The sequence below is a fragment of the Lactuca saligna genome, chromosome 1 (genome assembly GCF_052625555.1).
Source record: "Lactuca saligna cultivar CGN05327 chromosome 1, ASM5262555v1, whole genome shotgun sequence".
Classification (NCBI taxonomy): Eukaryota; Viridiplantae; Streptophyta; class Magnoliopsida; order Asterales; family Asteraceae; genus Lactuca; species Lactuca saligna.
In genome coordinates, this window is record NC_136417.1 from 160,498,162 (window position 1) to 160,510,845 (window position 12,684).

Consider the following 12,684-nt stretch of genomic DNA (forward strand, 5'->3'; position numbering starts at 1 on the left):
GAAGGATAAGTTTTGTTTTTATAATATGTTACAAGATCTACACAAGTCTCAACCTAGAATTCATTCTATTCATATGACAGGTATGATTGTATAACTTTGAAATCACTACTATATATTAATATTTCCAAAACTTACAAAATGAAATAAATTTTAATTAACTAATAAAAATTATAGATTAATCGGGTGAAAAGGTTTTAATTTTAATTATATGCAGAACGTAAAATTTTAGAACATGTTTAGATAAAATGATAAATAATTCATGATTGCTTTACTTATAGTGCATATTATCATACCAAAACTAAAAATTACATAAATTACAATTTTTTCTTTTTACAAGAATTCACCATATTTGAAATTCATTCATCTAAAGGTGAAAACACCCTTGTGATAGCTCCACTTAACTCTCACTGAGCGTACATTATTCGACTACCAATCTAGTATATATGACATACATATTATAGATCAAAATTCACATGTCTTTGTTTTCAGAAAAAAACTCAATCAAACCTTAGCAAAATCAATAGTATCCTTCCCATTATGTGATTTCCTGTAAAAATGCTTCACATAATCCGAATAAAGAACTTGCTTATATAAAGCCTTCTCCCCTCTATTGATCACTTGTGGCAATGGGCCAATGACATCACTTGGCCTCGGGTTCACAAAAATCGGCACCGAAATACGATTTTTGTTCCCATTAGCAACCACATGATGTTCTATGCTCTTGTATAAACCATTGCTCATGATTTGAAGAGCATCGCCTATATTGATTGTCAAAGATCCCTTAATAGGAGGGACATGGACCCAATCCTCGCTATCAAGTTTTCGAACATAAAGTCCTCCAGTTTCATCTTGAAGAAGCACAGTTAGCGTTGAAACATCTGAATGGCCTCCAACGCCAACTGTAAGCTCAGGATTCGGACACACAGGGTAGTAGTTTAGGTTTATTCGCATCGATCCCATAAGAATTGCTTTGTTTTTATCGTCCAGTTTTGGTATGTCTAGTCTCTTTATCAACGCTTCTAATAGCCTCTTGATAAGCGATTCAGAATTTTTCAAGTATTCTAGAACTTGATCCCTGTAGAAGAAACAGTATAGTAGAAGGAATAGTTTAGCCTTTTTTCATGCTATAGTTAATACATCAATCTAGGTTATGTTTTATTGTTGACACGTCAACTATTGCTAATTAGAAAAATTAGGTCAAAAGGAAAAGTATTCAATGCATGGTTTCCATGTTTCTTTTTTGAACCCGATTTTCCATGTTTTCCATGATTCTTGATCTCATATATTTAATACAACTAAGAAATTAAAAGAACGACACAAAATGTGAATCGATCAACATGAATCGGCCATGTTGCAACATATAATATAAGAAAACAAAGCTTAATATCTAAAGCCCATCAACGATGAACATCTTTTTGTTTAAAAGCTTAACCTAGGAGACAAACGATAATTCTTAAGATGCATTCATATTTAAAGATATATATAGGATAATATACCTGCAAACCGATGGCCAATATGAATTCGCCTCATCATCAGAAACGTAGAAACAACTTAGGTAATCTTTCCACTCCAAATATGTGTCCACTTCAGGAATGAAACTTGTAACAAGTCTAACGTTTTTCGTAGGACTATTCTTGAACAAATACTTCTTTTTCTCTTCAGGTGGCAACATGAAAAATCTATGTGTTGCATCTTTCACGTCATCGATTATGCTTAGAGGCACTCCATGGTTAATAATTTGGAAGAATCCCCACTTTTCAGCTGCATCACATATTGCTTCCCCCACCTTTGGATCATCAGAATTCGACATATCAATGACTGGTATAGACTCATAAGGCACAACTTTGCTCATATCGAGACGTTTTTCAATAGGTTGAATGAATAATTCAGGTAAAGATTTGATCTTGAGCTCTGATAATCCCTTAACACCATGCCCTTCATCCACCACAAATGTTTTCAATTCTCGCGTATTTTGAAGTAATGATGCCATTGAAGTGAACCTAGTTATGTAATGTTAAACGAGTTTGTGATTGGGCTATAAAATATTGGAGAAACCGTTAAAAGATTTGAAGTTACCTTATTGTTCTTGAACCTCTTGCGACTTTGACGGAAAAAATAATACGTGTATGTATAAAGAGTTGAAATGAAAGTAGGTTACATCTACACTTTGTTTGTGCTTTTATATAGCAATCAAACATCTTCTTAATATATTTATTAAAAATTATCATATCCAATGTAAGCACAAACAGACATGACAAAAATGTTTTGGGAATTTGCATCGGTGACTGGCATTCCAAAGTCCCCTCGTATGCTCATTTCTGGCCTCTAGTTATGCATGGTAATCTACATAACCGACTAGAATCTAATAAATAAATTCAAGTGTTTGAGAATCGATAAAGAATGGACAGGTTAACTTTCTTATCTAATATCATTTTGACACGTGGATTTTCCAGTTGTTTTGTTTATTTCTCTTTTAAGTTTTTGGGTTTGGATGAGGTCCATTATCTTAAGATAATAATAAAAAAATAAACAAACAACTTAAAATATACAGATTGCTTTCGTCCTAGATGCCCTTTGCTGTTCGACGTCCACTTCTCTGCCAGCTGCATGCCTTGTTACGTATGTAAGTTCCTATCTATTCTTCATGTGCAATTAAGGTTATCGGAGTTAACGGAGTAAAGCTTTTGCATCAACTAAACATTAAGCACCACTAAGAGTCTAAGATGCTCAAATGTGTTGTGTTTCAACGTTTGACGAGAAAAGTTCAAATTTTCCATTGGTATTTCTTTATTATCGTCTTGAAATGGCACAAGACGTGAGTAGGGTTTTACATTTTCCGTTTTTTTTTTTTTTTTTTTTTTTTTTGCAATGCAAACCTTCTTGGGGCGACGCCATGTATATTGGGTATATGTAATAATTAATCTTGTCCCAATATTTTCAATTTTATTTCACGGTATGCAGCTGGGAGCGTGAGATTGAAGGCAGCAAAGAAGAAAATGCCATTCAAGGTAAGCGAAGGTTCATTCATTTGTTCTTCATCATGATCTATTATGAATATGTTTTATTAATCAATTCGGATGAGGTTAAAAGAGTAAGTTAGAATTTCGAGTTCTTATCTTAACTGGGTTTTAAATCTTAGAGTCCTTTTATTGAGTTTTTTGTGGAATTAAAGTATATTTTCTTCTATGTGGGTTGAATATAGTGTTTAGGAAACTACCATTGGGCAAGAGTCATTGTATATACTTTGTATGTTGGATTTCGGTTTTACATCACACAATTCATCTTAAATTTCAAAGATTAATATCAGCAATTAACCCTCGAAACATGGGTTCTTGGTTTAATTTTTCTTTATTAATTTATTATTTATTATATTTTTTGAACTTACTAGCTATTCTGTTTCTAATACATAGGTGAAATTAACAGATCCATGAAGTTATTTAGTTATGGAGAAACCCCTTTTGAAATGCTCAAGGTTTTAATTAGCAATTAATAAGAGATATGTGTATAGATTTGTTTTTTTCCCTATTGTGAAAGGGGTACCGGAATCGTTGATTAATGTCTATTTTAGTGTTATTTTTTAATGTCCTTGAATGGCAGATCCATTAACCTATCTGTTCAATTTTCTTAATATTTGATGCCAACATGTATTAAAGATTAAAGATTGAAGATTCATTTAGTGCAACTGAATCAGGTTATTTGGAGATGGTTTGTATGATTACACTTTATTGAAGTAAGATTATGCTATACAAGTTGCACCTGAGATGTCCTCACTTGCTGAAATTAGGTCAAAATATATCATAATAATCAAGCAACTTGTTTCTTCTACACTACTAGAAAATTGGAAATTACCTATGGAATAATGAGTCTATTCCGTCGAAATAGGGTGATACCGATAGATATGTGACGAAATCCAGCCCATAACATTTATGCCCATGGCTAATTATATTGACGGGTTGCCAAAGGATTACAGATGGAATACTGACGACAAAATCCATCAGTGGTAAAATCCATAAGTAATTTACCGATGGAAAACGGACGACATAGAATCACCGACAGAATAGCTACAAAATAGCGACGAAAGTGGGTTGAACGTTGTTTAACCAAGTTAACAAAGGATTTCAGATGACACTTTTAGTGATATACATTTCCCAGTAATCCGTCGGTTCTAGATCTGAAGCTAAGCCGTCAATGAACCATAAAATTCCAAGTATGCCACCTCTAAGGCTTAAAAAAGGAAGAAATGAACCCTAACTAGAGATCTAAGAGATAGATGGTTAAGGTTTCAGCTTTATATCTCAAATGAGCTGGAAATGTGTCCAAACCTATGGATCTTCTTGCTTTCTCTTGATCTCTCAAGCTTCCTTATCTTCCTCAAACTTCAAACACACAAAAATGGCACCACAAAGCTCAAGAACACTCAATAATGTCGAGTCTATTAGACGAGTTGGGCCTCCAACTCGTCGAGTCGTAGAGAAAAATACAAAATTACTTGAATTTAAATACATACTAGGAATCGGATGTAACACATCTCCCCCACTTATTTTAGACTTCATCCTTGAAGTCTGTTGTTGGATCCAGAAAAAGCTTGGGGTAGTGTTCCCTCATCTTGTCCTCCGACGGCCACATCCATTCCGAGCCCTTGTGGTGCTACCATTGCACCTTTACCAGTCACACCCTCTTGTTCGTCAAATCCCTCGACTTCATATCGAGGATAGCTGCTAGCCGCTCGATGTAGTTCAGGCTGTCGTCCACCTGAATATCCCCTAAAGGCACCACTACTGATTCGTCTACCAGACACTTCCGCAGCTGGGATATGTGAAAAGTACTGTGAATCTAACTGAGTTCGGCTTGCAGGTCCAACCTATATTCCATCTTGTACACCCGGGCTACAACACTGAAAGTTCCAATGTACCTAGGGCCCAAATTGCACCGCTTCCTTAACTGAATGACACCTTTCCAAGGCGACACCTTCAGGAGCACCATCTCCCTGACCTGGAATTCCAGGTCCGAACGATGCTTGTCGGCATAACTCTTCTGCCGACTCTGAGCAGTCTAAAGCCTGCTCCATACCTTCTGGATCCTCTTTGTAGTCTTGAACACTACTTCGGTACTCCCCATGACCCTCTGTCCAACCTCACCCTAGCTTATTGGGGTCATGCACTTCCTCCCGTACAACATCTCAAAGGGAGGACGGTCGATACTCGCGTGATAGCTGTTATTATAGGAAAATTCTGCAAAAGGAAGGTAAGTATCCCAACTACCTCCGAAGTCTAAAATGCATGCTCGTAGCATATCCTTCAAAGTCTGGATGGTCCGCTCTCTCTGACCATCCATCTGTGGGCGAAAAACGGTGCTAAAGTGCAGACGAGTACCCAACTCGTTGTGAAACTTCTTCCAAATCTGGAAGTGAACCGCATATCTCTGTCAGAAACCACCGAGATTGGCACCCCGTGTCGAGCCACTAGCTCCTGAATATAAATGTCGACCAACTTTTTGGCCGAAATGCTCTCCTAAATCGGAATGAAATGGGTGCTCTTAGTCAATCGATCCACGATGACCCAAATTGAATCCAACCCCCGTGTGGTCTTGGGAAGCTTCATGATGAAATCGATAGTGATATCTTCCTATTTCCACATCGGGATATCCAACGGCTGCGTCTTGCCATGGGGCCTCTGATGCTCGGCCTTGACCTTCCTGCAGGTCAAGCATCTCTCAATGTACCAAGCTACATCCCGCTTTATGCAGGGCCACCAATAATCATTACAAAGATTCATGTACATCTTCGTCCCCCCGAGATGGATGGAAAACCTGGATTTGTGTACCACCTCCATCAAAACCTGGCGCATACCTCCATCATAGGGGACCCACACCCTACGGTGTAGTGTCAGCAATCTACGGCTGTCATAATTGAAGTAGGGAACCTGACCCACAATACGCTCACTCTAACGATGTTCCTCCTTCATAGCTTCCGGTTGGTCCTCTCGAATCTTCTCCAACAGCGGAGTTACCACGGTCATCCTCAAGCAAATATCTCTGATCGATGCTGCCTTGTGGCTAAGCCTATTGGCCACGACATTGGCCTTCCCCGGGTGGTAGAGGATTTCACAATTGTAATCCTTCATCACATCTAGCCATCGACGTTGTCTCATATTCAGATTTGGTTGATCCATGAGGTACCTTTAACTCTTATGGTCTGTATTAATAGTACAATGGACCCCATAGAGGTAATGAAACCAAATCTTAAGGGCGAAAACAACTCCCACCTACTCCAAGTCATGTGTCAGATAGTTCGCCTCATGAGGCTTTAACTACCTCGAAGTGTAGGCGATAACATGCCCCCTCTGCATCATTACCGTGCCCAAACCCGAGATGGACGCATCACGATACACCTCAAAATCATCCACTCCCTCAGTCAGGGATAAAATTAGTGCCTCGCTCAATCTCAGTCTCAGTGTCTCAAATACGGTCTACTGCTCAGGCCCCCATCGAAAGACCACGACTTTCCTTGTCAATCGGGTCAAGGGCACGACTATCTTGGAGAAGTCCTGAATGAATCTCCGATAATATCCTGCCAATCCCAGGAAGCTCCGAATCTCAAATGGATACCTCGAAACCTCCCACCTTATCACAACCTCTACTTTGGCCGGGTCGACTGAAATTGCATTCTGGTTGACAAGGTGCCCAACGAACGGCACCTTGTACAACCATAACTCACACCTGGAGAGAACTTGGCATACAAGCTCTCCCTCCTCAGAATATCCAACACCTCTTGCAAGTGCTCCTCATGCAGCTCCTGCCTGTTGGAATAAACCAATATGTCATCAATGAAAATTATCACTGACCGATCCAACATCGGTCTACACATGTTGCTCATGAGATCCATGAACGCGACAGGAGCATTGGTGAGCCCGAAATGCATCACCACGAACTCATAGTGACCATATCGTGTCCGAAAACAGTCTTCTGCACATCCTCCTCTCTGACCTTCATTTGAGGATAACCTGAACGCAGATCAATCTTGGAGAACCAAGATGCTCCCTGAAGCTGGTTAAATAGATCATCAATCCTCGGGAGTGGGTAACAGTTCTTTATCGTTACCTTATTCAGCTCCCGATAATATATACACATCCGATGCAACTCGTCCTTCTTCTTCACAAATAGAATTAGGGCTCCCCAGGGTGAACTACTCGGTCCGATGAATCCCTTATCTAATAGCTCATGCAGTTGTATGGACAACTCCTGCATCTCAGGATAAGTCAACCGATATGGTGTCTTGGCTATCGGAGCCGCACCAGGGACTAGGTCAATCCTGAACTCTACCTATCTCTCCGGAGACATCCTAGGCAGCTCCTCTGGGAATACATCTGCATACTCTCGTACCACCGGTACATCACTCACCATCGCCTTACCCACCTATCCAGTATCTAAGGCATAGGCGACATACCCAGCGCACCCCTGCTAGAGATAGCGCCTAGCTCTCGCTACTAAACATAAAGTTGGTCCACGCTGTGACCTCTTGCCGTAAATCACCAGCTCTCCCCCACTTGGGGTACTGTCCTGGACCAACTGTTGCGCGAAGTTGATCACTACCCCAGTGGGGCTCAACCAATCCATGCCTATAATAACCTTTTTCCCCCGCAATGGTGTGGGAACCAAGTCTACCAATTAGCGCTCCTAAAACAACCTCAAAACACAATCTTGAAAACCTCTGCCACTCGGACTGGTCGATCATCCGCAATCTTGACCTCTAGAGGGCAATCCAACATGCCCGGAGACTTAGGGAACCTTTTGCTAAGCGCAAGAGAGGCAAATGATCGGGTAACACTCGAATCAAAAAACAGATGAACTAGAATGTCGTTTACATGGAACGATCCTAAACAAAACATATAACATGGCATATCAATATCACAAGCGACTTATAATAAAAGTTAGAGAGAAGAAACCATACTTGTCACCACATTAGGTGTGGCATGTGCCTCTTCGGCTGATAACTGGAAAGCTCGGCTCCTCACCACTGGAGCCTCAAACTTGATCTTCCGGCCAATTGTAACCCGAGTAGTCGCTAGAGTTGGCGCCACCACTGTCACTGCTGCTGCTGTCAACCTAGGGCAATTAGCCTTTTTATGGACCCCTTTATTGCAATGAAAGTAAATCAGGTTTGATGTCTAAACAGTGGGGGCATGGGCAGTACAATTCCTGCCAAAGTGTCCCATCCTGCCGCACTTGTAGCAGGCTTATCCCGACCCAGTACGGAAAAATCCCTCATGTGACCTACCGCATTTCCCACAGTTGCTCCGGCCCTGCTGGCCTTTCAACCTAGCATCGAATCCCTTGGGTTTCTTCTCAGAAACCCTTGTCACTCCTCTACCTTCCTCTTATAGATGTGCTCCAAGTCAATCTCCCCCTCCCTCGCCCTGGGAATCATATAGTCCAGAGTCGGGCAAACTAAGTAGCTGACATGCTCCCGAATATTAGCCCTCAACATGTCATGATAGCGGGCTTTCCACATCTCCTTGTCTCCTACATACTGGGGCACCAACAATGCCCTTTCTCGGAACTTGGCGGTGATCTCCACCATGGTCTCAATCTTCTGCCTTATATCAAGGAACTCCCTAGTCAGCTGTTGAAGCTCCATAGCTAGCACGAACTCATCTCTGAACCAGGATATGAAATCTGGCGAAGTCATAGTCTTGATGGCTGGGCTCCCAGTAAGTCACCAACCGACTCCCACCAATCCCTAGCCCTGTCTCTCAAACAACCCGCAACAAAGTGAAGCTTCAACCCTTCCAGGTAGAAGCTCATCAGTTGTGCAGACTCAATGTTTGCGATCCATCTCCTAGCAGCAATGGGGTCCTTCGCCCCAGGAAATTCTGGAGCACCACTCACCCTGTAGTACTTGAAGGACAATGTGTGTGTCCGTGCCCAACTGGACACCAAGTCACTCCTGAATGTCCAGAGGCGATCCTCCATTAGCTCAATAATCCTCTCCTTGACACAAATCGTTGACACAAATCGATTAAGGTTTCATCCATTAAGTATTTTACGATAGGGGAAGAAATAGCAGGGAAATAGTTGCTTCAAGATGCAACCGATCAGGGGCAGTTGGATGAAACCTTCGTTCTGGGAATGATGTTGATGGCCGAAGGCATTGAAAGGAACCAAGAAGCTCTAATCATGTTAAATAATGCCTATGTTAATACTAGACGAAGTTGAAATCTAAGGTATACATGTAACAAGGTTCAAAACCACTTGGTAAGGAGATCAAAGCAGATAAAATTCCATAGCTTACATCGAAGTTGTGCAAAGCATCCTAATGTGAGCAGTTGAAGAACAACTTTTATGTATAAATACAGTTGGTTGTTGAATTGTGAAATTTGTTTGTGGGATGCATGTTTTTTTAAGTTTGCTAGGATGTTTGACATTAGTTTGGACTAGTTATATATATGATTGTTGTTTGATTCACACAATTAGTGATGCATATTGTATGTCTATTTTGGTGTAATGGGAATACATACTTTTAACTTTATTAAATGTTAGTATATATATATACCATTATATTAACCATACATAATGGTGGGACCAAATTTTTGTAAGACAATTATCTTAAAATACAAGGAGAAGGGTTTATGGCTGCTGGATAAAAAATGAATGGTTTAGATATTAAATTTAGTAAATACAAATCAACCAATAGAAACAAAGGATTTAAATACAACTTGAAACAAAAGCTCAGGCCTACAAAGATATGCATAGCCACTTAAAAGCACACGGATCGCCCCACCGGCCGTTGATCCACCACAACCATCCAACGTTTTAAACTGAAAGCACACAGATCGCCCTCTTCCCTGTTCGTCGATTTCTCTCCTTATAACCCTCATCAAACACATCTTTGTTACTCCCTCTCTCAAACAAAAGCTAAGAGTTGCTACCAATGCCCTTACGTTAGCGAAAAACAAGCGATACCAGTTGTAATGTTTACCTTCGCAGAGGCCCGTTTTAGCCTCCAAAACACTTCTGAAACGTATGTCTTGGCGATGCTTCTTAACCGACAGTAATAATTTTTGATTTTTTTTTAATGTTTATTTTAAGATCTGGGTTTTTTATATGTTTTGTTCAGCACATGATTACACATTTAAGGAAGCATAGAGACGGATGTAGAGTTGGTGAGCACGGTGGTTTATTGTTTCTCTAACCTGGTTGTGAATCGCAAAAATAGTATTGCCTTACGACTTTCACCCTGCAAACTCAATACGATCTACTTAGGTTTGGATGTTTATATTCTGTTTGTAAATATCGTTAGTTGTATCTAACATGTTATAGAAAGCTTATTGACTTTTTATATTTCCTTTAAACCCTTCGGTTTTTATGAACACCAAGTGTTCACTAAAATGCCCACAAGAAATCAACTTTGTAATGTAAAGAAACGAATGTTATGCAAATAAAATCAATGATCTCGATGTTTTTCCAAGGTCTGTGGAGCTTTTTATTTTTTTTGGTTGGTTGGTTTTGGTTGATACAAATTTGTTTCTTCATTCCTCCTCTCACAACACCCAATACGTCCCTCGATCCCTCCAATGTCGCTTCCTTTCTTTCAAAGTTGTTTTTGGGATTTTTTTTTTCTTTTGAAATTTTTTCCATTAATTCGGAACTGGGATATTTTGTTGATGAATAGAGGGAGGATATCATTGTTCTTGTCTCTTTTATCACAAAAAACTGCTTACAGGAAACTAAACCCCAAAGAAACATTTTAATGGCATTAAATCTACATGCATAATGCTCTCAAGCATTATCCCTTAAATATTCGGTGGTTCTTAGATGTAAAATAAGTTACGATATTTACTAAAAAGAACCATAGCTGATTTATAGGAAGAGATATCGTCATGTTTGGTTATCAAAAGAAGTAAAGCCTCTCAATGTAAGTTTTTTTTGTTAGCTTGAAGTATGACTTTCGCTAGATATCTCAGGTATGAGGTGCTTTTGTGTTTATGTGCTTAGTTCAATAATAGGGTTGTGAGAATGGGTCTTTTGGTATTGATTTTTTTGGATATCGTTTTTGTTCTAATTTCAATTTTAAGATCTTTTTGCAGCATTGATATTTCTGTCAAGCTTTGAAATTTTAGATAAATAAAAACAGTCCATAAATCTGATTTTTCTCATTATTATTATAAACAAACCATGTGTTTTTTGTATCAGGTGAGGGACATCATCTGGATTAACATTACCCTCAAACGTTCTTATTATAAACAAACATGTGTCTTTTCTTTCGTTCTTATAGTTCGTGTTGTATGTAGATTTATGTTGTTCCTCTTTTTTGTGTGATTTTAACATCACTAAAAAGGAATATTGTCTTTCCCATTGTGTATGCAGTTCTATAGTTCTATAATTTTCAGTACATAAAAGATCATATTTAGAAGATTGCATTATTGTTTGTGGATTTCTCAACCTTTCAGTTCATACGTTTTTTGTGTTCATGGATTTCATAGTTTACTCTGTAAATGGCATTGACTATAAACCACTATTAATCGTAAGATTATTAAATGTTTATGTAGGTTTCCCACTTGATTTTTCATTCATGTTTAATTTTAGAACTAGGAATTGGAATGTTGGTTAAAGTGTTATACTACTTCAATAGATAAAAAATGTATGTCATTTATGGCTTATTTGAAATGTTTTGAAATACATGTTTAGCAATGAAATTGAGATCATTCTTCAAATAAGGAAAATACAATGCATATTATAAACATAGTCGAGGGAAAATAGTAATTAGAAGCATGGATGTACTTTTTTTTTTTAATTTACCATGAATAATAACTTTATCCAATGGTATAAATGTGATTTGTATGCTGCATTTAAAAGAAAAAAAATGATAGCAAAAGCTTGGAAGGTGGGTAACTTTCACATTAATATCACAAATACCTATTTTTTTAAAAAAGAAATATCAATAATATATGTTAAAAAACTCTTAAAACAGATTAAACCTATATAATTCATAATTACATTTACTTCTTATTTAATATATAATAACAATATAACATAACAAAATTAATAACTAACATTGGGGATTTTTTTTTAAATAAGAATAATAATTTTTAGATCTAATAAAGATAATAAACACATTTATAACAAAAGAAGTCTACACATGCACGTCTATATTAGCATAATATATAAACGATTCTAACAAAGTAAAATAAAGAAATTGAGTAATATAACCATAATTACAAAATAAAATAAAGAAATTGAATAATTTAACCATAATTACATAACATGATGCGTACTTAAAGAAATATAATAAAAAACAATTATTATTAGCATAATAATCACCAAGCATGGAATAAGAATTCCGGAATAACAAAAATACTTTTTTCTAAAAAATATATATATTTAAGACGCAATGAACGATTTCAGAATGTAATTTTGGAATTCGAAAAAAAAAACTCTGGAACTTTAAAAACAAGTTCAAAAACCGATGAACAGTTTCGGAATTTCTAGAAAAAAATATTTGTTTTGAAAAAATCTAACACAAATTTAAACAAACATACTCCAACTTAAAAATAAATATTTGATTAGAAAACAATGATATTAAAAACTTCGAAATAGACATTTTGGATATAAAAATTATAATAAAAGTACAATGGAAATTGAAAAACAGTTCGGAATAGAACATTAGGAAGAAAAATAAAATTATTT

General features: G+C 37.7%; 1 protein-coding gene and 1 long non-coding RNA gene across 3 annotated transcripts; one reads left to right on the forward strand and one right to left on the reverse strand.

Annotated features, from left to right (window-relative positions):
• Positions 1–259: 259 nt before the first annotated feature.
• Positions 260–2,356, reverse strand: LOC145045772 (feruloyl CoA ortho-hydroxylase F6H1-3-like). Of its 2 annotated transcripts, XM_078994094.1 has the most exons (3): positions 2,077–2,356; positions 1,497–2,000; positions 260–1,075 (listed from the first exon to the last, which is right to left on the reverse strand). In XM_078994094.1, the coding sequence occupies exons 1-3, from the start codon at positions 2,277–2,279 to the stop codon at positions 502–504; spliced, it is 1,281 nt and encodes a 426-aa protein (XP_078850220.1). In that variant the 5' UTR covers positions 2,280–2,356; the 3' UTR covers positions 260–501. The 2 variants fall into 2 exon arrangements, with proteins under 2 accessions (XP_078850220.1, XP_078850225.1); XM_078994099.1 differs by lacking the exon at positions 2,077–2,356 and having other exon boundaries at positions 1,497–2,022.
• Positions 1,497–3,630, forward strand: LOC145045785 (uncharacterized). The gene is made up of 5 exons (XR_013681884.1): positions 1,497–1,555; positions 1,663–1,890; positions 2,552–2,623; positions 2,962–3,008; positions 3,411–3,630. It is a non-coding gene; the product is annotated as an uncharacterized LOC145045785 (long non-coding RNA).
• Positions 3,631–12,684: the final 9,054 nt, after the last annotated feature.

What these genes read in the sequence shown, in the direction of transcription:
- LOC145045772 (XM_078994094.1), bottom strand. Translation starts at nt 2,279, where the DNA reads ATGCAAATTCCCAAAACATTTTTGTCATGTCTGTTTGTGCTTACATTG. An exon ending in AGAGGTTCAAGAACAATAAG is followed by an intron (nt 2,001 to 2,076) that starts GTAACTTCAAAT and finishes TTACATAACTAG; the next exon opens with GTTCACTTCAATGGCATCAT. An exon ending in TATTGGCCATCGGTTTGCAG is followed by an intron (nt 1,076 to 1,496) that starts GTATATTATCCT and finishes TTTCTTCTACAG; the next exon opens with GGATCAAGTTCTAGAATACT.